A 25,289-nucleotide genomic window follows, 5' to 3' on the forward strand; every position below is an offset into this window, starting at 1 on the left:
TCCGGGGAAATTTAAACAGTAGAGGGCGCTCTAATGTTTAAACTTCCTGCCGGGACAGGAAGTTCAGTGAAGCTGGAGCCCAGAGTGGAGAAGAAAACAGCAGAGACCGGGGAGATACGCGCCAGCCGGATCAGGTAATGTATTGCGTCGGTCACCGGGCATTCGAACGCCGCTATCAACGCACTCCCGACCCGCCGGCGATCGAGAAAAATCTTCCGCACGGACGGCTCGACGGGAACGATTGATTTTTGGATGGAAATCAATTGTTTGCGTTTGCACAACGATTTCACAGCACGTTCGATCACAGTGATCGAATCTGCTGTATATCGGCAGGAAAATCGTTGTGTATGGGCCCCTTAACAGGTTCCTGTGACATCTCCAAACCAGCTGAATCAGCAGTAGATGTCGGGTTTGAGGGCTGGTGTATTGTTCTCAGCTGGGGTTTTTTTCGTTTTTTTTCTAGTTACATGCCGATCAAGTTATTCCCGAAAAATTGCTTTGTAAAGGCTGATTCACACTACAAGAGCTTTTTAAGCACTAGAGATTTTAGAAGCTAATGCAATGCTATGGGTTTATTTTTACAAAATCCCATCGCTCCAGTGAGAACAGGCACATAGCATTACATTAGCAGGAGCTTTTAAAATCACAAAGTGCGGTCCGGAAAAGCTCTTGTACTGTGAATGAACCCTTAGGGCCCATTCACACTTGTGAGTCGCAAAACGGTAGCTCTTAGTGCTACCGTTTTGTGCAGGTGATTTTACCGCGATTAGCCCAGTAAAATCACTGTACACTCTCGCGATTCAGAGCTTTTTATAAGCACTGTATTGCGATCGCTCCAGAATGGCGGCAAAATGCTGCAGGGAACACGTTTTGTGATTGCTGCTAATTGAAGAACACACACGATCGGCGGCAATCGCGGTAGTGCCTTGGTAATAGCACAAGTGAGAATGGGCCCTTAAAGAGACACTGAAGCGGAAAAAAAATATATGATATAATGAATTGGTTGTGTACTATGAATAATTACTAGAAGATTAGCAGCAAAGAAAATATTCTCATATTTTTATTTTCAGGTATATAGTGTTTTTTCTAACATTGCATCACTCTATAAAATGTCCAGATTACACAACACTCAGCATTCAAAATGAGTCTTTCAGAGCAGTCTGTGAAGTAATAAACTCTCCTCTGCTAGAGGAAAAGTAAACAGTTCAATTACAGTTGAGATAATAAAAGTCAGATAACAGCCCTCTCCAGGACTAAGTTGGTTGGAGAGCTTAATAGCTTTTTTTGCATAGAGATAACAACTGGAGTTTCTCAACTCTTCCTGCACTGGAAACAATTAGACTGATGTATCTGATCTTAATGTTTTTTTTCTTAGCTGTACTACACATACAAATCATAATATCATCATTTTTTTTTCGCTTCAGTGTCTCTTTAAAGGGTATGGGAACCACGTTAAAAAAATGAAGCAAATACTTAACTAAGGAGAGGGAAGGCTCGGGGTCATATAGAGCCTTCTGTCTCCTCTCTCGGTGCCCTCTATCCTGTGCTGGCTCCCTCCAGTTTCAATCCCCCACCGAAAGGGTATGTGGAAGTCTTCGGGAGCCGTGTCCTCCTGAAGACGTGCGGCTCCATACTGCACAGGCGTGAGTGTGCAAAAGAGCGTGCTTGCGCAGGTGCAGTGCAGGGCCGCCCTTCTTCAGGAGCACTCGGGCTCCCTGAAGACTTCTGAAGCCTCCTTCGGCCGGGTAAAGAAGTATTTGACTAAATTAGTCAAATTCTGCTACCGGGTGAGCCAGCACTGGAACGAGGGGACCAGGAGAGGAGCCGGAAGGTTCTATAGGAACCAGAGCCTTCCCTCTCCTTGGGTAAGTATCTGTCTCATTTTTTTAAATGCGCTTCCCATTGACTTTAAAGGGTATATGTTCAGAACCACTTATCCATGAAGGCACGCCCAAAACAATGCCGTTTTTATACCGATAAACTCCCACAGAAACAAAGTGGACATAAAGCATTATTCTGAAATTTATAATTCCATTTTGGTCACATTTGGGGAAGTTAAATTTGTCTCCTTAGGTCTTTTCCATCAAGCAAATAGATAATTGCCTCGGTAGAGTCTGGATCCTGCGGTGGTTTCTCATTTCGTCCTCCAGACCACTGCGTTATCGCCAGGACCGTCTGAAAGTTTGCAGCCGTGCTCCTATCCATGAACAAGCGCAGGATGACTTGTGTCTTTGCAGCAGCACAGAGCTGTTCATGCTAGGCAGGGCCGGTTCTCTCATGAAGCAAGGTGAAACATTTGCATCAGGGACAGAGATTACAGGGGAAGCATTTTTGTACTGTGAGCGAGGTGAAGAGATCATCATTGGGGAAAAGCAGCTTGTTGTGCTGTGTGAGGAGTCTGACAGTGAGTGGAGAGGGAGGAGGCAGGAGAACAGCAGTGTTTAATTTGAATTAAATGAATCGGAGTGCATTTTCAGATGCTGTGCTGTGCGATCGTTCGGAAAGGGGGGGCATTCTCACAAGTTTGCCTCAGGCAGCGAAAAGTCAGGGCCAGCCCTGATGCTAGGCAGAAAAACCCAAGCCTCAGCAGCTCTGCGCTATTTCAGACGTCTTGCGCCAGCGCAGTGCCTCTGGTCTCTGTTGCAAGCCCTTGAGAGAAGGTTTGGGGGGTCCCAGCACTGCAATGGCACGTTGGAGGAAGAACTGGGAAGACTCTGGAATAACATCAAGAGGCTTCCCTCAACTATGGTGTCTAACTTTTGCCTTTTCTAAAGTTACAGGTACCCTTTAAATGTTTTCCTTGTAATACGAAATCCATGTTTACTGTCTATGCCAATATTTGCAGGTCGTGGCCCTCTGCACCTATCCTGACCTCCTGGAGAGCCCACACTTCCCAGCGGATGCAAAGAACCGAGCCAGCAGAATCCTGCAGTCCTGTGGGGGACAGAGCCTCGGTGAGCGGCATTAAACTCTTTAATACTGGGATTATACATTTGTAAGCTATGTATCCACGAAACCCCCTCCGTAGTCATAAGGGTGTATAACGTCTGGACCAGGGGTGTCAAACTCAAATACAAAGAGGGACGAAATTGTACACGGGGACCAAGTCATGGGCCAACCTCCATGTCTACTGGCCACCTTCCTCCCTTATAAAGTTCCCAGGTGTCTAATGGCCACCCTCCAACCCCTATACAGTTCCCCGGTGTCTAGTGGCCCTCCTTCCCCTATATGGTTCCCTGGTGTCTAGAGGCCCCCCCACCCTCTCCTATACAGTTCCCTGGTGTTGCATGCTTTCCCCCTCCCTCTTCCATATAGTTTTCCTGGTAATCTAGGGCTTTACCTGCAGTATAGCTTCCCTGGTGGTCTAGAGTGGGCTAAACATAATGCAAAGTAGGGAAACCTCTTGAGGGCCAATTGTAATGGCTCTGTGGGCCAGATTTGGCATGCGGGCTGGAGTTTGACATGTATGGTCCCCAACTGGACCCATCTATTTTCCACACATCAAATGAACATCCACGATCCTCCTGGCCTCATCATTGTTCTGATGTCTCTGTATGCAATAATGGTTGCCATGCCACTACCAGAAGTGTCAGCGGGAGGTTCGCTGCAGTTATGTGAAGGTCCTTCTCCAGTATCTGAAGAAATCCAGCTGGGAGCCCCAGTGTGAATGTCATGATTAGGACTTCAGGGAGCTCATATTGGTATCAGAGGTAGTTTTGTGGACAGAGGACCCTGCTGTATGTTCGGTAAAGTGAACATGAAGTGACACGAGATAAGCATACATACATGATATTAGCCCTACTAAGAAACTGTGTGAAGAACCTTTTTGTTTTCCCGTCCAGGAAGAGTTTAGAAACTTGACTTTTTTTATCTACCTTATTTACTCGTGTATAAGCCTAATTTTTCAGCACAAAAAGGTGCTGAGATGTTACTACCCTCGGCTTGTATGCGAGTCAGTGGAGCAGAACGGATGGTGGAGCAGCTTTTGTTACTGGCAGAGGAGTGTAAGGATCGTGCACTAGTGATCCTGCTCTTACCAGCTGGCTCTGTGCTGTGTCCCTGCCCCCGATCACCTGCAACATGGTGTGCAGAGTGCGCTGCTCAAGACTACCTGTGTCCCCGGCTTGTGGAGCGGAGCGTGTAAGCAATGTGTCAGCGGTGCAGTGATCTGGGATTCTTCCTGTGTGGCAATCGCTATGTCTCATATCTATGACGCCATCTAGTGGCTTCTTGAGGCACATTTGTATCATCCTCGGGGCAAGCTATAGAAGGTTGCTGACTTTTACTTGGGGGTACATCTGGCTACTATGGAGGGGGCTATACTGGGGAGGGGGCTTATACAAGAGTCGATCACTTTTTCCTGGTTTCTCAGGGAAAAGTGGGTACTTCGGCTTATACGTGGGTCGGCTTATATGCAAATATATATATTAAGCAAAAGAGCTTCTTTGAGCTTGTCAACAGCTTAGTGGAAGACTGTCTCGTATTCTAAAGAACTTAAACAGCCAAATAACACTATGAGACGGCTGGAGATAAAATTTTTACTGCAGGAAAGTTCGAAGGGTCAAATCTGAGCACAGAGAAATCTGTTGGCCACCATAAACCGCAGGCCGATTCCTGATCAATTTCAGCACAAAGTCTTGCGGGAATCGGCCTTGTGACGCCGGCCACTGTCCCCCTAATGTTTTGTGCTATGCATTGTTATAATATTGTTAACTAAATAAAACATTCTTTTTAAAAAAAAAAACAATGACTTGTGGATGAAGAAGGGCTTTAAATTTGTTTTATTAGTTAGAAGTTTGCAGCCCTCCCTCAGGGTACAACAGACCATAGAGATAATTGCTAAAATATCATTGGAATAGTGGATGTGTAAGGACATGCATAATGTGAAAATTTACTTTTTTTTCCCCAAATAGTTAAAGGCTAAATTCATGGTTGCTTATTTCTTTAGAGCAAGCATTCATGTTTCAGGTGCACTGCAATCCAGGGTTGTGACTTACTGCTTTGTACAGGCGGATATTTAAAAACGCTGCACGCTAATTTGGGCGCAGCCTGAACCAAAAATAAAAATTCATCGAAAGAAAACTGGGGGATGCTTAACTCAGGAGAGGGAAGCTTTCGGATCCTAACAAGGCTTCTCCATCCTCCGCCCTCCCACGGTGGCAGTGCTAGAAGCCCCCGAACAGCAGGTGTGTAAATATTTACCTTCTCCAGGGCAGTAGCAGCTCTCTGCTTGGGATCAGGCCTAAATAGCGGAGCCAGTCAGGTCTGCTCTCCTGCGCTAATCGCCTGCTCAGTACACCAGACCCGAATTGGGCCCAGCTTTTTCTGACTGAGCCCGAGCAGAAGGTGCTACTGCTCCACAGCTGACATCCCTTGTTGGCTGTGGTTTTGGGGGAGCCAGCGCTGTCACCATGGAATGGAGGAGGACGGGGGAAGCCTTGTTAGGATTCAGAGGCTTCCCCCTACCAAGGTAAGTATCACTGGGGGGACTTTTTTATGTTAGTGTCTCTTTAAAGGACAATAGAGGTGACAGGCCATAGCACACAAATAACTAGGCCGTGTTCCTTTTTCTGCCTGAAAGAGTTAAACATCAGGTATGCAAGTGACAGTTTCTGTTTGGGTCAGGACCAGGTCGGAGTGGGTCAGACTATAGCATAACCCTCACTGGAAAGTAATTACAGCCATAAAACACTTTCCTGTCAGTAAATGGCTTCTGAGAGCAGGAAAGAGATAAAAAGGGTCAATAATTCATAGATTTGTGCTCTGGCATACTTCAATGAAGGTGTCATTGAGCAGAGACAATGAAACAATAAAATAAAACTGTAGGTTATCTTAAAAAGCCATTTTTAGGAGGAGGATAGATACAATTGTTTTTCTTCTCAGTTTATTTTCACCTCTGATGTCCTTTAACCACTTCACCACTGAGGGGTTTTACCCCTTGAGCACCAGAGCAATTTTCACCTTTCCGCGCTCCTTCCATTCATTCGTCTATAACTTTATCATTACTTATCACAATGAAATGAACTATATTTTGTTTTTTCCGCCACCAATTAGACTTTCTTTAGGTGGGACATTATGCCAAAAATTATTTTATTCTAAATGTGTTTTAATGGGAAAATAGGAAAAATGTGGGAAAAAATTATTTTTCAGTTTTCGGCCATTACAGTTTTTAAATAATGCATGCTACTGTAATTAAAACCCATGAAATTTATTTGCCCTTTTTTCCCGGTTATAAAACCATTTAAATTATGTCCCTATCACAATGTTTGGTGCCAATATTTTATTTGGAAATAAAGGTGCATTTTTTTCAGTTTTGCGCCCATCCCTAATTACAAGCCTATAGTTTATAAAGTAACAGTGTTGTACCCTCTTGACATAAATATTTAAAAAGTTCAGTCCCTAAGGTAACTATTTATGTATTTTTTTTAATTGAAAATGTTTTAAAAAAAAATTTCATTACAAAATAAAAAAATTGGGGAGTGTGGGAGGTAATGAGTTAATTTTTTGTGTATAACTAATTCATTTGTGTTTGAAAAATGTTTAGGGTGTAGTTTTACTATTTGGCCACAAGATGGCAACAGTAACTTTTTGTCTAATGCGACCTCCGAGCGTATAAGGAGGCTGGACACGTGAGTTTTTTTTCACAATGATCGCGCTGCCCATCGGAGAGCAGCGGATCATTGCGGGGCTTAGATCAACGAACGGGAATGGATTTTCCCGTTCATTGATCTCCGGGCGAGCGGGCGGTGGCGTGTTTACTAGCAGCGGGTGGCGTGTTTACGAGCGGGAGCGCGGGCAGCGGCGGGAGCGCGGAAAGTACGGATTTCTCCGTCCCTGGGGGTTAAAGGATGGAAAAAGGGACGGAGAAATTCGTACGGGCGGGGGTAGAGTGGTTAAAGTGAACCTTAAGTGAAAAAAAAAAAGAGTTCTACTAAAGCCCCAGGTGAGTAGAACTCGTTTGTTTGTTTTTTTCTTCACTTAAGTGCATAATATAGCGGTAGTAGAATATCAGTAAATATTTCAATATTCTACTAATTTATATAGCGAGATATCAGTCATATTTGCCAGTATTTTACTATGACCTAGCCTCTCCCTACTCATGCAGAACCCTCCTCCGGTGGGCAATTAATTACCCCCAAACACCGATTTTCCCCCCCCCATCCAAGTTCACATAGCGGGCAGACTAGAAGCTCACTATTTAGCGGGCGCCCATTCTTGACATGCGTTTTTTTAGCTGCTCCTTTGTACAGCTGCTCCATGCTTGCACCTGTCTTATGTGTAACGTCACTGGAGTTCCTTGCTATCACCTACTGAAAGTGTTTGTTTGTTTTTCTTCTTAAGAAGTTTTAGCTAAACCTTTGTTGTATGTGCGACTGCTGGGCAGTTTTCTGCTGCTTTATAGGTGTGGCGTTTTTGCCTCCAGCTCTTGTGTTTTCTGTGTCTTGTCACTCCTAATGCACACCCAAAAGCAAATACTTGCAATCCAGCTAATGCTGAATACACACGGTGCGTTCGCACACTCTATTTCCCGCTCGATTTCCGTCCATTTGTTTATTTCCAACATGTCCGATTTGGATTTTGATGGATCGTTAGGTCGATTCGCATGCAAAGTATGCCAAATCGACCTAACGATCCATCGAAATCCAAATCGGACATGTTGGAAATAAAGGAATCGACGGGCATCGAGCAGGAAATCGAGTGCGCGAACGCACCGTGTGTATCCAGCATAAAGCAAGACGCAGGCAGTGTGAGCGCATACCCCATGGCAGCATGAGTGCATGTAGGTGCCTGTGTATTTGGATGGACGCAAGTTGTTCCCCCCCCCCCCCCCCCCCCCCCATGAGAGTGTGCAGAATGCCTGCATCAGAACAGAGCAGGCGGTGGAGAGGCAGGTGACTATGGGCAGTTCTGACTTCTAGGTGAGTATTTTTCCTAGGAAGGGGCCCCTTGCCATTTTTGCAGAAGGGGGGTTGGGGTCCATGTTTTGTTGTTGTTATACCCCTTATGACTTATTACTTTTCTCACTCAGGATCTTACAGCGATAGCCAAGGGGTGAGGTGTATCCGGCAAGACGTGGCTCAGTATATAGAGAGGAGAGATGGTGGAATCCCTGCAGATCCCGACAGCATTTATCTCACCACCGGAGCCAGCGATGGCATAGCTGTGAGTACAGGGCAGGCTGGTGGTATGTCTTTCTGGTTGCTGTTATGTCTTTATGATGTGTAGAGAAGCTGTAGTCCTTTTCCAGCCTAAAGTATTAGCGTACATACTGTATGTTCTTAAAGTGGGGCCTGATTCACTGATATTACAAGAATCTTTATTATTTTTAATTGTTGTTCATTTTTTAGTGTACCGGTAAATCACATCCAGTGTGTTACTCTGTGCCTCTATGGATAGTACCAGCTACAGTGTGTGCTGATCACTGTTTGAATAATGTTCCAAATAGTAGGATATGGAGGCTGCTATATTTATTTCCTCTATTATACAATACCAGTTGCCCGGCAGCCCTGCTGATCTTTCATGCATCAGTTGTGTCTCTGAATCACACACCTGAAACAAGCAAGGGGGTAAATCTATTCAGACTCCAGTCAAAAACATCTGATTTGTCCCACGTCGCAGCTCTGGTGTCCTGGGGTCCCCTCCATTGCAGATGCCAACTGCTCCGCTCACGATAATGTTCACTTGGTCTGGAGCGTTCTGTGCAAACGCTGTACTTCTGTGCAGAACGCTCCAAGCCATGTGATCGCGAGCGAAGCGATCACGCAGTCATATTGATCCCTGTTACTGATGCAGCGGTAAGGGGGGAAAGAAGAGGATCCACTCACCTCCCTGCCGTTCCTGCGACGATCAGTGCTCCCCAACGCCAGGTCCCGGCTTGATGACGTCATCAAGCCGCGACCCAGAACTGACTGGCAGTAGGAGCAGAGATGCCAACCGGAGCGGAGGTGTCTACTGCAGCTCATCGCTGGAGCCTGGAAGGTGAGTGATGGCTGCTGACTAAAGGGTGGGACACCTGGCCACACAGGGGACACTATGCCCAGCAAGCCCCTGCAGGGATCCGGCTGCCCTAACCCCCCAAATGCGCCCCCCCCTTCAGCAAAAACACCTGGTCCTTAAGGGGGGTTTGGCGGCCGGCCCCGAGGGGTTAAAGTCACACATGTCGTTATTGCGCAGGGTAATTAGTTTGTTCTTTAACCCTTGCAGAGTATCCTGAAGATCCTCGTGTCTGGGGATGGGAAATCCCGCACCGGAGTCATGATTCCCATTCCGCAGTATCCGCTCTACTCAGCCGCCATATCTGAGCTCGATGCAGTTCAGGTGAACTATTACCTGGACGAGGACCATTGCTGGGCGCTGGATGTCAATGAACTGAAACGAGCTTTATACCAGGCCAGGGAGTACTGCAATCCCAAAGTGCTGTGTATTATCAATCCCGGCAACCCCACAGGTAAGCCCAGCCCCCAGTGACATCACGCAGCCACTCTGATGCGGTGCAAGCCGATTGGATGCTCTAAAATGTACAGTGCATCAGTGGATCTAATCGAGTGCAACCAAACCTACATCAAATTGTTCCCTGGATGATGAGTGCCCCCACATGTGGCAGAGCAAGTTTCCTTTTACAGTGTTATTGAATCTACTGAAAATCTGAGGTTTTTAAAAGGACATCTGAAGTGAGAGGGATATGGAGGCTACCATGTTTATTTCCTGTAAACCACTTGAGGACCAGAGGCTTACACCCCCCTAGTGACCAGGCCATTTTTTACAATTCAGCACTTCACAACTTTAACAGTTTATTGCTCGGCCATGCAACTTGGCACCCAAATGAATTTGACCCCCTTTTCTTTTCGCGAATAGAGCTTTATTTTGGTGGTCTCTGATTGCTGCTGCGATTGTCAGGTTTGTTTTATTTATAAGAAAAAAAAGCTCATTTTTGTATATTTCCCGGATCCTCTCCGTTGCAGATGCTGACCTTGGCAGGTTGGCATCTACTGTTGCCACGTCACTCGCACTCCGGTAGCCGAGAGCGTTCTGTGCTCCAAGCTACATGAGCGAAATCGCGAGGGGCGCGCAGGCACAGATACCGACCTGGCGAGGCTTCTGCAACGGAGAGGATCTGGGGACACTGGAGCTGCGGTGAGGGACAGATCGGCTGCCAGGGGATGGAGGAAGCCCCAGGTAAGTAGAACTTTTTTTTTTTTTTTCTTTGACCCGTCATGCTGAATGGCTTCCTACGTCACGGTTTGATTGAGCCCCTGCTGTTAGCTAAGTGCTTTTGAAAATAAAGAAAACCCTGAGGAGGTGGTCAAGTCCAAAACCTGTCAGATTTCTACTACCTACTGTATGTGACAGCACATTTTACTTTGTAAGAAATGTACTTTTTATTTGTGTTTTAATGTACTTCAAACTTTCAATTTGACAATTTTTCATGATAGCAGTCCTACTGAGCGCTCTCAATCCGAATCCTGATCGGTCTGCAGAATGACTGTAAAGGGCGGCTGCACTCCATAGGTTTACATAAGCGGTTAAGAACATTTCACTGATCTCAGAATCACAAGAAACAGAAAATCTCAGAATAGACACTCAGATGTTTGTTGTATTGCCTCGGGGGAAACTGAACAACATTCCTAAAATGCACAAGACAAGGCTTTGCATTCATGTGGTTTAGGTCGCATTCACAGTGGGACGTTATTGTTCTGCATTATATAGTCATAACGCAGGGTACTACACTAATGTTAAGGCTACATGACATTTGCAGTGCGATGTTAACGTCGGGTTGTAAATGTTGCGTTATGGTAACTCACTGCTTGCAGTGCGATACCTCTAAACGCAAACGTTACCTACTTAAGGACTGCTTTAATTGAAATGTACGCCCTGTTTTGATGGCTATCTGGCTGGCAGGGCGTAGATTTCAATACACCGACACGCATTCTCGCCGCTGTCGTCGCTCCCGCCGATCTCGCTGCTATCTCCCCACCGCAGCTCACTCTCTCTGCCGTCTCTATAACGGCAGAGCCCAGTGAGCCGGCCAGGAGCCGCTTTCATTGGCTTACATTGATAGGCAGGGTCAGGAGCCAATGTAAGCTGCTCCTGACCGGCTCACAGGAACTCTGCAGTCACAGGTTCCCGACGCGCAGCGGTGATGGCGATTGCGGCAGGTATGTGCGGCGATTCGTCGTTATTCCGCCGTTTCTTGTACCAGCTTTCTCTGGTCCTTAAGTGGGCAGAAACCGCTGGCACTTAAGTGGTTAAACAGAGATATTATTCATTGCCTGTATGCTCTACTGTATCTACTGTATGCCACGTTAATGTGCGTTGCCACCTTTTTTTTTTTATTTTGCGTTGTAATGCTGTGTTGCGACTTTAAAGATGAGCTGTCAGCCATACTATGTCAGAAATAAAAAATCGCACGTATAAGTAGATAAATACTTGCTGTACTTACACAACACATGTATTGCACTGTCCACATTTTGATTTTAGTGATTTTTTTCTACTGTAAAAAAAGAGAAAATTTCCCATTTTAAAGAGACACTAAAGTGAAAAAAAAATGATATTATGATTTGTATGTGTAGTACAGCTAAGAAATAAAACATTAAGATCAGATGCATCAGTGTAAAGCTGGCCATACACTGGCCCGATTTACAGCCGTTTCGACAGCAGATTCGATCACTGGGATCGAATCTGCTGGCAATCGTTCGCGCTACACGTCGAATTTCGATCCATTTCGTCCGATCCCGTCAATCGCGCCGTGCGGAAAATAACCGTCGATCGCCCGCGGGTAAAGAGCGCATCGCTAGCGGCGTTCGAGTGCCCGACGACCGACGCAATAGAGCCCGCATACATTACCTGCTCCGCCGGCACGACTGCCCCCGCTCGTCTCCGCTCTTCTTCTCCGCTCTGGTCTCCGGCATGCCTTCCCTTATTCCTGCCCGGCAGGAAGTTTAAACAGTAGAGGGCGCTCTACTGTTTAAACTTCCTGCCGGGCAGGAAGAAGTGAAGCATGCTGGAGCCGGAGACCAGAGCGGAGACGGAGAAGAAGAGCGGAGAGAGACCCGGGAGTCGCGCCGGCGGAGCAGGTAATGTATGTGGGATGGGGGGAAGCGGCGGCAGCACCACCACCACAACAGATTGTGAACGGTTTCAGGCTGAAATCGGTTCACAATCTGTTTGCAGTAAAGGTAGCCATACGATCCCTCTCTGATCAGATTCGATCAGATAGGGATCTGTCTGTTGGTCGAATCTGATGGCAAATCGACCAGTGTAGGCTACCTTAATTGTTTCCAGTACAGGAAGAGCTGAGAAACTCCAGTTGTTATCTCTATGCAAACAAGCCATTAAGCTCTCCGACTGAGTTAGTCGTGGAGAGGGCTGTTATCTGACTTTTATTATCTCAACTGTTCCTGGACTATTTACTTTTCCTCTGCTAGAGGAGAGGTCATTAGTTCACAGACTGCTCTGAAAGACTCATTTTGAATGCTGAGTGTTGTGTAATCTGCACATATTATAGAATGATGCAATGTTAGAAAAAACACTATATACCTGAAAATAAAAGTATGAGAATATTTTCTTTGCTGCTAATCTTCTAGTAATTATTCATAGTACACAACCAATTCACTATATCATATATTTTTTTTCGCTTCAGTGTCTCTTTAAGTGTGGCTATTTTGAAGCCAATCCTGATGTTATTTCCTCCTTTGCTCTCCTCTGCCTGAAATGTGTATGCATTGCCTTCACTATAGAAAGTGCATCGTCTCAGCATGAGAAATATTGGCCAAACAGAGAGCAACTGAGGTGTGGGAGGGAAAGAGGCTTCAGCCAATCGGGCTGCATTAGTTAAGTCTGAGGGGGAAGTAGAGAAGCAAAATAGGACAACCCAGCATGCCCTGCAACTTCCTTTTTGTGTACCAAATAAGTCAGGTAAACTGAGGAATGATCATTTATCAACAAGAAAAGTAATAGTGATTTTAACTTTTGGATTGCCTGGTTAGCATCCTTATTACTTGTTTACCAGATACAAATAAAGAATTGATTTTTGATTTTATGACCGACAGTTACTCTTTAAAGAGAATCTGTATTGTTAAAATCGCACAAAAGTAAACATACCAGTGCGTTAGGGGACATCTCCTATTCCCCTCTGTCACAATTTCGCCGCTCCCTGCCGCATTAAAAGTAGTCAAAAACAGCTTTAAAACGTTTGTTTATAAACAAACAAAATGGCCACCAAAGCCTGCAGTAGGTTGTACAGTCTGTCCACACATAGAAAATACATCCATACACAAGCAGGCTGTATACAGCCTTCCTTTTGAATCTCAAGAGATCATTTGTGTGTTTATCTTATGTCCCCTGCAGCTCTCATGCACTGAATAGTGACAGCCAGGCTGATCGTTTCTTCCTGCAGACAGCTCTGCCCTGTCTGTAATTCCTCAGTATGTGTCAGCCAGCTCCTTTCACAACCTATCAGAGGAGGATTTTTATCCAGCTCTCTTTCACTGATAAGAGAGCAGAGACACTGCTGGCTTATGTAAATAACACACACACGGGACTGTGCATAGAGGGGCCTGGAGATGGTTGTGCATAACAGATCAGCACGGAAGAGATGGCAGCCTTCCAGACACAGGGCGACAAGTCCGACAGGGGAAAGATACATTGATTTATTACAGAGACAGTGATAGTAGAAAGTGCTGCAGTAAGCCAGAGCACATTAGAATAGGTTTAGGAACTTGTAGGATGGTAGAAAACAGGATGACCTTTTTGTTACAGAGTCTCTTTAATGTCACATCACAAGGCAACTTCCCACTGTGAATATGCCCTTAGAAGCCGATCCTAACATTAACGTCTCCTTCCTTTCACAGGACAAGTCCAGAGCCGCCGCTGCATAGAGGAAGTGATTAATTTTGCTTGTGAGGAAGGGCTCTTCCTATTGGCAGATGAGGTAACCAGATATTCATGTCTTCCAATTCAGTCACAATGTATATGTTTGTAAAATCCCAACACATAAAATTACTGTTTGGGTCAGTGATGTATTCCTTAACCACTTAAGCCTATCTGGACGAACATTCTCGTCCAGATAGGCTGAGCGTGCTCCCGCGCGGCCACGCACGCTCCTGCCGCCGGCCGTTAGCCCAGCGATCAATGAATGGGACTTTTTGACTGTGGCCATATTATGGCCAAATAGTAAAACTACACCCACATCCATTTTTTTATTAAGTAAATACATTTTTACATTTAAAATTAGCTGTTTACCTCCCGCACCATAAATTACCCAAATCAAATTTTTAATTAAAAAAAAAAAATTACAATTAAAAAAAAAAAGTTACCGAAGGGTCTGAACTTTTTAAATATACATGTCGAAGTATATTAATATTATTTTTAAATGAAGGGCTTGTAAATAATGATGGATGCAAATTGAAAAAATGCACCTTTATTTCCAAATAAAATATCGGCGCCATACATTGTGATAGGGACATAATTTAAATGGTGTAACAAGCGGGACAAATGGGCAAATAAAATACATGGGTTTTAATTACGGTAGCATGTATTAATTTCAAACTATAATGGCCGAAATGAGAATTTTTTTTCCATTTCTTTCTTAGTATTTCTGTTAAAATGGATTTAGAATAAATTAATTCTTAGCAAAATTTATCACCCAAAGAAAACCTAAATGGTGGCGGAAAAAACAAGATATAGACCAATTCATTGTGATGAGTAGTGATAAAGTTATTGGCAAATGAATGGGAGGTGAAAGTTGCTCAGATGCAAAAAATAAACAACCCTGTGGGCTTAAGTGGTTAAAGTACACCTGAACTGAGAGAGGGGTATGGAGGCTGCCATATTTGTTTCCTGTAAAACAATACCAGTTGCCTGGCAGTCCTGCTGATGTCTTTGGCTGCAGTAGTGTTTGACTCACACCTGAAACAAGCATGCAGCTAATCCAGCCTTGAACATCCGATCTGCATGCTTGTTCAGGGTCTATGACTAAAAGTATTCAAGGCAAAGGCTCAGCAGGACAGCCAGGCAATGTGCATTGTTTTTATAGGAAGTATGGCAGCCTCCATACTAGGGCTGCACGGTTTTTCGGTTTAAAACCGAAACCGCGGTTCGTGGCAAGACGATCTGCTGATCGTCAGTACCATCGGTTTTTTCGGTCTGCTGTTTAATACTTTGCTTCTGGCCCCGCTGTACGCGGATTGGCCAGAAGCAGTGAATATGTATGAGTGTTAATGAGCGGGGGGCGGATCCACTAGAGCGAGCGGCCAGGCACATCATACAGCATTACCTATCACTGGCTAGCGATGGAATGACGGCAGTGGTAGGCGGAGCTGTAGAGCATACAGCTCCGCCTACCGCTGCCGTCATTTAATCGCTAGCCAGTGATTGGTAATGCTGCATGTGCCCGGCCGCTTGCTGGAGTGGATCCGCCCCCCCTTCCCCGCTCATTAACTCTCATACATATTCACTGCTTCTGGCCAATCCGCGCACAGCGGGGCCAGAAGCAAAGTATTACGGACAGGACCGGGCATTGCGGACCAACCTCTCCTACCCCCTCCCCCCCCAGCATTTTAAAAAAAAAATCGGGGAAAAATCGAAATTGCAATTTCTGAGAGAAAAATCGCAATTTCGATTTTTCCCTAAAATCGTGCAGCCCTACTCCATACCCCTCTCAGTTCAGGTAGGACACCTAATGAAAATGATACGGTCCAGCCAGTATTTTTTCCTTGAGGCCCCCTTTACATTTGTTTTGCTAGTTTGCATTGTGTTGCCCTGTTTTACCGCTGGGTAACAAAACAACAATACAAGGCATTGGGACCTAGCACACTGTCCGCGTCCCGTTGTGCCGGAAACTTCCGATTGATTCCATCACCCCGTGCACCGTGTGTTAAGCGCGGCTCTTGCGGTAATGCGTTGCAGCCCTTGCGTTGGCTCGGATATTTCCGCACCGCAGTGTGAGTCTTCATAGACTTTCATTGCTTTTGTGGCCCCTTGCAGTAAAATAGGATAACGCAATGCAAAGATTGCCTGCAAGTGTAAAAGTCGTCTTAAAGAAAAAAGTTAGACTTGTGCAGTATTTTCTCTTTTGAGAAAAAGTGCACTTAAAATAATAAGTTGGACTTAAAGGGACACTGAAGTCTAGTTTTTTTTTTTACCTTATTTACGTATGCAGCCAGCTTCAGCATTAAATTCCAAGCGGATTTGCCGCATTCTCATAGCAAAATAAGTTATTTTATGCTCAATAAATAGTACAGCAATGTTCCACAACCTTAAAGAGACTCCGTAACAAAAATTGCATCCTGTTTTTTATCATCCTACAAGTTCAAAAAGCTATTCTAATGTGTTCTGGCTTACTGCAGCACTTTCTGCTATCACAGTCTCTGTAATAAATCAATGTATCTTTCCCCTGTCAGACTTGTCGGCCTGTGTCTGGAAGGCTGCCAAGTTCTTCAGTGTTGTGGTTCTGCTATGAACTCCCCCTTGCAGGCCCCTCTCTGCACACTGCCTGTGTGTTATTTAGGGTTAGGGCAGCTTCTCTCTTCTCTCTTATCTTTTACAAGCTGGATAAATCGTCCTCTGAGCTGGCTGGGCTTTCACATACTGAAGAATTAGACAAGGGCAAAGCTATTTGCAGGAAGAAACGAGCAGCCTGAAACTTCAGTGCATGAGAGATGCAGGGGGAAAGAAACACACAAATGATCTCTTGAGATTCAAAAGGAAGGCTGTATACAGCCTGCTTGTGTATGGATGTATTTTCTATGTGTGGACATACTGTACATCAACCTACTTCCTGTTTTGGTGGCCATTTTGTTTGTTTATAAACAAACTTTTAAAAACTGTTTTTAACCACTTTTAATGCGGCAAGGAGCGGCGAAATTGTGACAGAGGGTAATAGGAGATGTCCCCTAATGCACTGGTATGTTTACTTTTGTGCGATTTTAACAATACAGATTCTCTTTAAGGGCCTGTTTCCACTACACGCAGATTCTGCATGCAGAAAACTGACTCCAATGAATGCCTATGGGAAATCTGCATCAGAAAAATCGCGGTCAGTGGAAACAGGCCCATAGGCATTCATTGGAGTCAGTTTTCTGCATGCAGAATCTGCGTGTAGTGGAAACAGGCCCTAAAAGTTGCAATTTTGCTGCCCAGGGGAGACAGAGCTGAGCGTAGTAGCTCTGCCTCTTATCCAGCTAATCTCCGCCGATCTCTGCCTCTCCCTGCCCCTCTCAGTGAAAGAAGACTGAGAGGGGCGGGGAGAGGCGGAGATTGACTGGAGAGGAGGCAGAGCTACTGTGCACAGCTCTGCCTCTTCCAGGAAGGAACATCTGCGAGCTCGTGGAACTTTGCTGGGCTATTTTTTGGGCATAAATACCTCGTTCTGCGGCAGGAATGAGGTGAATCCGCTTGGAATTTAATGCTGAAGTTGGCTGCATACGTAAATAAGGTAAAAAAAAAACCTAAAACCCACCATCAGGAACCAAACAGCAGTTATATTTGACAGATATATTCAGATTTCTGCTCTCCGCTAATAATCCTTTTATTGCTGTGTGTGTCTCACAGACATAGAAGAATTTTTGTATAAGTGTTGCTTTTCTGATTGATGATGTTTTGTGCAGGTCTACCAGGATAATGTCTACTCTGACAGCTGCCAGTTCCATTCCTTCAAGAAAGTCTTGTGTGAGATGGGGCTGGAGTACAGCAATAATGTGGAGCTCGCCTCTTTCCACTCCACCTCTAAAGGCTACATGGGAGAGTAAGTTCCCAGGATCCTATGAGCCTGTCATTCTAGGCGATGATCAGCACACAAGCACATCAACTTAAAGGAACACTATCAATTAACATGTTTTTTTCTATTGAGATAGGAATAGTTTGGGAAGTGCTGCTAAGTACGGGTGTATACATTTCAATGCTTATCTCTTTGTTTACGGTTATCAAATTCCTTTTACACTTCAGTGTCGTCAAATCTGACAGCTGAGTGAACCATGAGAAGAGGGGGGAGGCTGATTCCCTCACACTACATCTGTTAAACCTGTGTGTGTGAGAGAAAGCTCTCAACATCTGCCTGTCTCTGAGAGTTGTCTGCAGAGAGCAGAAGAAATGTATCTTATGTGCGACATAAACATTTGTAATAGTATGTGAAACCTGACACCTGAGGCATTTCATATAACTCTGCTTCAATATTACACTATTCTTAGCATGTCAGACTGCAGTGATTGACCTCTGCAAATGAGACATTCCAAACACAGCTAAAGTCTACACACAATGAATTGCAGCTTTTGCCTCTGATATTTAACATGAAAAGTAGGAAAATGTTTACACAGCTACTTAGACATTATTTGTACATTGTCATTTTAGAACACTTGGTTTGATAATGTTCCTTTAATGGCAACAGAGCTGATTTACCAATATGCTACTATTCAACTACTACTATTGAGTTGTATTCGACTTCACTAACCGCTTACATTACGCCTTCCTTTACGCCTATACTGTAGCTGGATTCTCATCTTAAATCCCCCAGCGCTGTGAGCTTTAGTATGTGTTTTCCATTGTGCCAGGTGTGGGTACCGAGGAGGATATATGGAGATCCTGAACCTGCACCCGGATATACAAGCACAGCTGGTGAAGATGCTGTCAGTCCGACTCTGCCCCCCGGTGTCTGGCCAGGCAGCTATGGATATTGTGGTGAACCCGCCACGGCCCAGCGAGGAATCCCACCAGCAGTTTATCCAGGTATGCCTCTTACTGCACTCTATGGGAGCGGGAAAATCTACACAGCACTGATAATGCTCTGCTTATGGACAGAGGACCGTGTAAGATAAAATATGACCTTTAAAGAAGGTCAGTGGCCCAACGCAGACAGAATTGTTTATTCTCTGAAATTCCTCCTCTTAAAGGGGCACTATGTCGAAAAAAAATTACATTTTAAAATATGTGCAAACCTATACAAATAAGTACATTTTTCCCAGAGTAAAATGAGCCATAAATTACTTTTCTCCCATGTTGCTGTCACTTACAGTAGGTAGTAGAAATCTGACAGAACCGACAGGTTTTGGGCTAGTCCATCTCTTCATAGGGGATTCTCAGCCAGGCTTTTATTCTTTATAAAGCTATTCCCTAAAAAGGATTTAATCAATGATGCTGGCCAGCTTCCCTGCTCGGTACACAGTTTTTTAGCATTTGGACAGAGCAACCGCCATTCACTAAGTGCTTTTGAAAATAAACACATCCCTGAGAATTCCCCCCCCCCATGAAGAGATGGACTAGTCCAAAACCTGTCGCTTCTGTCCTACTACCTACTGTAAGTGACAGCAACATAGGAGATACCTGAAACGGTCTAAATGGCAGCACTTGCATCTTGCGCCTTTACACTATGCATGCCTGGCTGCACGCGCACCCCATCCATAGCATCCTGTTGCCTCGAGTGCTTTGCACCTGCGCAGAACGTTACCCCAGCAGCATTTGCACGATTGGGGGGGGGGGGGGGGAGTACAGCCAGACCATGCATGGGCAATGGAGAGCAACTGGACCCTATCACCAAGAGAGATTGTAGAAGAGTGGTAGGACGATTGGGGAGCCCAGTGATGACATGGGACTGGAGAAAGTCCCGAGTAAGTATAAATGCTGCTATTTACAACGTCTCAGGTACTTTTTAAAGCGAATTTGTGCTAAAAATAATTGTTTTACACAATAGTTTGTGGTTTACATTACATTGCACATTATATATATATATATATAATAGACTAAGTGCCTCAACCTTCAAACAAGAAGAAGTACTTTGCATGAGAAATTGTATGCGTGCTCAATCACCAAGTTTAAGGCCTTTTTTCCACTGACTGTTGAGCTGTGTGCTCAGCAAGCAGTTACCAGGCAGCAGCAAGCAGTTACCAGGCAGCAGCAGCAAGCAGTTACCAGGCAGCAGCAGCAAGCAGTTACCAGGCAGCAAGAAGCAGTTACCAGGCAGCAAGAAGCAGTTACCAGGCAGCAGCAGCAAGCAGTTACCAGGCAGCAGCAGCAAGCAGTTACCAGGCAGCAGCAAGCAGTTACCAGGCAGCAGCAAGCAGTTACCAGGCAGCAGCAAGCAGTTACCAGGCAGCAAGAAGCAGTTACCAGGCAGCGGCGAGCAGTTACCAGGCAGCAGCAAGCAGTTACCAGGCAGCAGCAGCAAGCAGTTACCAGGCAGCAGCAGCAAGCAGTTACCAGGCAGCAGCAGCAAGCAGTTACCAGGCAGCAAGCAGTTACCAGGCAGCAGCAGCAAGCAGTTACCAGGCAGCAGCAGCAAGCAGTTACCAGGCAGCAGCAAGCAGTTACCAGGCAGCAGCGAGCAGTTACCAGGCAGCAGTGAGCAGATACCAGGCAGCAACAAGCAGTTACCAGGCAGCAGTGAGCAGATACCAGGCAGTTACCAGGCAGCAGCAAGCAGTTACCAGGCAGCAGCGAGCAGTTACCAGGCAGCAGCGAGCAGTTACCAGGCAGCAGCGAGCAGTTACCAGGCAGCAGCGAGCAGTTACCAGGCAGCAGCGAGCAGTTACCAGGCAGCAGCGAGCAGATACCAGGCAGCAGCGAGCAGTTACCAGGCAGCAGCGAGCAGTTACCAGGCAGCAGCGAGCAGTTACCAGGCAGCAGCGAGCAGTTACCAGGCAGCAGCGAGCAGTTACCAGGCAGCAGCGAGCAGTTACCAGGCAGCAGCGAGCAGTTACCAGGCAGCAGCGAGCAGTTACCAGGCAGCGGCGAGCAGTTACCAGGCAGCGGCGAGCAGTTACCAGGCAGCGGCGAGCAGTTACCAGGCAGCGGCGAGCAGTTACCAGGCAGCGGCGAGCAGTTACCAGGCAGCGGCGAGCAGTTACCAGGCAGCGGCGAGCAGTTACCAGGCAGCGGCAAGCAGTTACCAGGCAGCGGCAAGCAGTTACCAGGCAGCGGCAAGCAGTTACCAGGCAGCGGCAAGCAGTTACCAGGCAGCGGCAAGCAGTTACCAGGCAGCGGCAAGCAGTTACCAGGCAGCGGCAAGCAGTTACCAGGCAGCAGTGAGCAGTTGTGAGAGTTTGAGAGGCATTTCACTGCCTATTCACAGTCCATGGAAAAGAGGCCTTACCCTAGCAAGTCTGACATTGCAAATCTGGCCTAATTGGCTATTCATGAGGCAATGCTCATGCAAATGCATGCACAAACCAATACCACAAAGCAGTCACCCTGCTACATGCTACATTAGCACCATCCGGCTTAGTGCACACCAGAGCGGTTCGGCAGCGTTTTGCGATCCACTTGCGGCTGCGGATCCGCTTGGGTAATGTATTTCAATGGGCTGGTGCACACCAGAGCGGGAGGCGTTTTGCTGAAACGCATACTCCCGAGGTGAGGCATTTTTTGGATTGCGGAGGCGTTTCTGCCTCCAATGTAAAGTATAGGAAAAACGCAAACCGCTTTGAAAAACGGCAGTTCAGAGCGGTTTTGCAGGCGTTTTTGTTACAGAAGCTGTTCAGTAACAGCTTTACTGTAACAATACATGAAATCTACTATACCAAAAACGCTTTACAAAACCGCAAAATGCTAGGTGAAATGCTACAGAAAAATAAGAAAAAGTGTTTCAAAATCTGCTAGCATTTTGCGGATCTGCTAGCAGTTTTTGGTGTGCTCCAGGCCTCCAGGAGCGCCACGGGGAGGATTCCCAATGCCCCCTTTTTATACAACTGGAGGGACCGCAGGGTCCCAGGCTCTCTCACTGCCTGGAAACCACAGCGGCACCCCGGAGAGGGAGGCTGGGTGGCGTGGACGACCCCCCCCCCCCCCCAAGTGTGGCCAGCGCCGGGGAGAGCCGTCTGCACCCACCTCCCAATATTAAAAACGGGCACTTACCTTAACGTCCATTGCGTTCTGCTACATGCGCATTAATTTGGGGGCACCACATGAGAAAGGAGAGAAGCATAGGTCACCCTGAGCTTTAGAGCTCAGGGCTGGCTCACATACAGCACTCCAGAGGGGGGGGGGGGGGGGGGGGGAGGACAGGCGCACTCACTCCAGGGTTCACACGACCGGAGCAAGCCATCCATCACCTGCCTCCAAAGGATACAAACTGCACAAAATGCTTTCCATGATAAAATTAATGCGCATGTAGCAGAACCCAATGGACGTTAAGGTAAGTGGCTGTTTTTAATATTAGGAGGTGGGTGCGGACGGCTCTCCCCAGCGCTGGCCACGCTTGGGGGGGGGGGGGGCGGCTGCGCCACCCAGCCTCCCACTCCGGGGTACCGCTGTGGTTCCCAGGCAGCGAGAGAGCACTTTGCAGTATTTGTTTTTTGACCCTGCATAGTTTGGCATGCGAAAGCAAATGCATATTTGCATGAGCATTGCCTCATGAATAGCCAATTAGGCCAGATTTGGAAAGCCAGACTTGCTAGGGTTAAACTTGGTGTTTGAGCACGCAAAATTTTTCTCATGGAAAGCATTTTTTGCAGTTGTATCCTTTGGAGGCAGGTGGTGGATGGCTTGCTCTGGTGGTGTGAGCCCTGGAGTGAGTTGTCTGCGCCTGTCCTCCCCCCACCCCGGAGTGTTGTATGTGAGCCAGCCCTGAGCTCTAAAGCTTGGGGTGACCCATGCTTCACTCCTTTCTCATGTGGTGCCCCCAAGTTAATGTGCATGTTGCAGAACGCAATGGACGTTAAGGTAAGTGCCTGTTTTTAATATTGGGAGGTGGGTGCGGATGGCTCTCCCCGGCGCTGACCACACTTGGGGGGGGGGGGGGGGGTGCAGCTGCGCCACCCAGCCTCCCCCTCCGGGGTGCCGCTGTGGTTCCCAGGCAGTAAGAGAGCCTGGGACCCCGCAGTCCCCCGGTTGTATGGGGGCATTCGGAATCCTCCCCGTGGCGCTCCTGGATAGTGCTAATGTAGCATGAACTAATACCCGCAGGGCGATCGCTTTGCGGTATTGGTTTTTGGACCCTGCATAGTTTGGCATGCGAAAGCAAATGCATATTTGCATGAGCATTGCCTCATGAATAGCCAATTAGGCCGGATTTGCAAAGCCAGACTTGCTAGGGTTAAACTTGGTGTTTGAGCACGCATACATTTTCTCATGGAAAGCCTACTTCTTCTTGCTTCAAGGTTGAGGCACGTACTCTATTAGATAGATAGATGCGGCGTATGCTACGACGCGGGTTGGCTAGTTATATATAAAACTTTACTACTGCGTCTTAAAGTAGATTTGAGAGTAAAGGGCCACTATCGCGAAAAAAAGTAGGCAGTTAAAATCTGACAGAACCGCCAGGTTTTGGGCCAGTCCATCTCCTCATGGGGGATTCTCAGGGCTTTCTTTGTTTTCAACAGCATTTCCTGCACAGCAGTTGCAAAGTCTGACTGACAAAATAGTGTGCAAGTGAGTAGGGAGGCTGGCTGGCATCTTACTATTTTGACAGTTAAACTGCTGTTCAGGAAAAGCTGTAGAAAGCAAAAAACCCTGAGAATCCCCCATGAGGAGATGGACTGGCCCAAAACCTGTTGATTCTGTCAGATTTTAACTGCCTACTTTTTTCGCGATAGGGGTCCTTTAACAATACAAATGTTTTTTTCTTACCCGGGGATTCCTCCAGCGCCGTGTAGTCTTGTCAGTTACGGGCTGATCAGTGACGTCCGCGATCCAGCTGGGTTATGCGTTGCTGCACATGTGCAGTTGTGGGCCGCATGCTTCCTCCATTGCGAGCATTCTGCACAGGTGCAGTTACAACAAACTGATGTGCAGAACAGTCCCGGGGACTGGAGCAGTTTTGGGGGTCGGCTGGGACCGCCCAAGTGCAGTAGAGTAGTCCGTGTGTGTGTGGCGGGTCACAGACTTTATCTGGGCTGGCCGCAGCATAGGGAATCAGATTGGGAAGACACGGAGCCCCAGGTAACTAATAATCCTTTTGTCCCATTTATCTCAGATACACTTTAGTTTGCTGGTTTGATTTGCAAGCTTTGAAAGTGTCAAAATCCTCTGGTTACTGTTGTGTAGTGTGCATAGACCCTCAGTGACAAGTAGAAGTAATCCACCTTCTGCGATGGTACAGCCTACAGTATTAAAGTGACAATGACGTGAAAAAAAAACTTATGATGTAATCTTTTATATGTGTAGTACTGATAATAATAAAACATTAGTAGCAAAGAAAATAGTCTCCTATTTTAATATTTAGCGATACAGCTTTTTTTTTTTTTTTTTTTTTTTTTTTTTTTTTTTTTTTTTTTTTTACAACATTGCATCATTCTCTAATAATAATTGCAATTACAAGCCATACTCTGACACAAGTCACACTCTGTAACACAAGAAGAGCTAATGACCCTTTTAACTTTCCAGGAGTAAAAATTTTATCTAAATCTGACTGTTCCAGAAAGCAGCAGCAGGTTAGAGAGCTCAGATAAGCTCTTTTGCATAGATAACTGAAGTTTCTTAAAGCTGGCCATACACTAGGCTGATTACCCGCCGAGCGACAGCAGATTCGATCACAGGGATCAAATCTGCTGTCAAATCGTTCACGCTAAACGCTAAATTTCGACCGATTTTGTCCCGAAATAGATCGGTCCCGTCAATCGCTCCGTGCGGGAAATTACCGTCGATCGCCCGTGGGTAGGGAGCGCATCGCTAGCGGCGTACGATCGACGCAGGTATACATTACCTGAAGCTGGCTCATAGCATCTTCTCCACATCACCTTCCGCATCATGGCATCCGTGTATAACTTCCTGTGTCACTGTAGTGACAGCGGAAGTACAAAGAGGGAGCTCTATTTGAACTTCCGCTGTCACTGGAGTGACAGAAAGTTATATCGTGCTGTGCCGTGATGCGGAGAAGATGCCCGGGACCAGGCTTCAGGTAATGTATGCGGGGGGGCAGACAGGCGGCAGCTCAGCAGATGGTGAATCGGTTTCAGACTGAAATCGATTCACAATCTGTTTGCAGTAAAGGCAGCCATACGACCCCTCTCTGATCAGATTCGATCAGAGAGGGATCTATCTGTTGGTCGAATCTGATGGCAAATCGAACCAGTGTATGGCTACCTTTACTCTTCCTGCACTGGAAACAACATCGGTGCTGCTAAAGTTCTATTTCTTAGCTGTACTATACATACAAATCATTATCTCGTACGTTTTTCACTTCAGATTCCGTTTAGAGGAGCTGTCAGCCGTACTATCTCAGGAAAAACCCATATAGAAGTAGATAAATACTTGATCTACTTACATAACACATGTATTGCACTGTCCTCGTATATATTTTATTTCTAAAATTGAGAAAATCCTTCTTGCCATTTTAACTGTGGCTGTTTTGAAGCCAATCCTGA

At 46.2% G+C, this 25,289-nt stretch overlaps 1 protein-coding gene across 2 annotated transcripts in view; it reads left to right on the top strand.

The window, feature by feature from the left end:
- GPT2 (glutamic--pyruvic transaminase 2) overlaps nucleotides 1–25,289 on the top strand; it is a 59,804-nt gene that overhangs the window by 23,772 nt on the left and 10,743 nt on the right. For both annotated transcript variants that reach the window (XM_068260084.1, XM_068260085.1), the window contains exons 3-8: nucleotides 2,846–2,954; nucleotides 8,030–8,163; nucleotides 9,205–9,448; nucleotides 13,851–13,930; nucleotides 17,607–17,743; nucleotides 18,546–18,720. In XM_068260084.1, coding sequence (XP_068116185.1) covers nucleotides 2,846–2,954; nucleotides 8,030–8,163; nucleotides 9,205–9,448; nucleotides 13,851–13,930; nucleotides 17,607–17,743; nucleotides 18,546–18,720 — 879 coding nt within the window. The remainder of the gene's footprint in view (nucleotides 1–2,845; nucleotides 2,955–8,029; nucleotides 8,164–9,204; nucleotides 9,449–13,850; nucleotides 13,931–17,606; nucleotides 17,744–18,545; nucleotides 18,721–25,289) is intronic.

The sequence above is a fragment of the Hyperolius riggenbachi genome, chromosome 11, assembly GCF_040937935.1.
Source record: "Hyperolius riggenbachi isolate aHypRig1 chromosome 11, aHypRig1.pri, whole genome shotgun sequence".
Taxonomy (NCBI): domain Eukaryota; kingdom Metazoa; phylum Chordata; class Amphibia; order Anura; family Hyperoliidae; genus Hyperolius; species Hyperolius riggenbachi.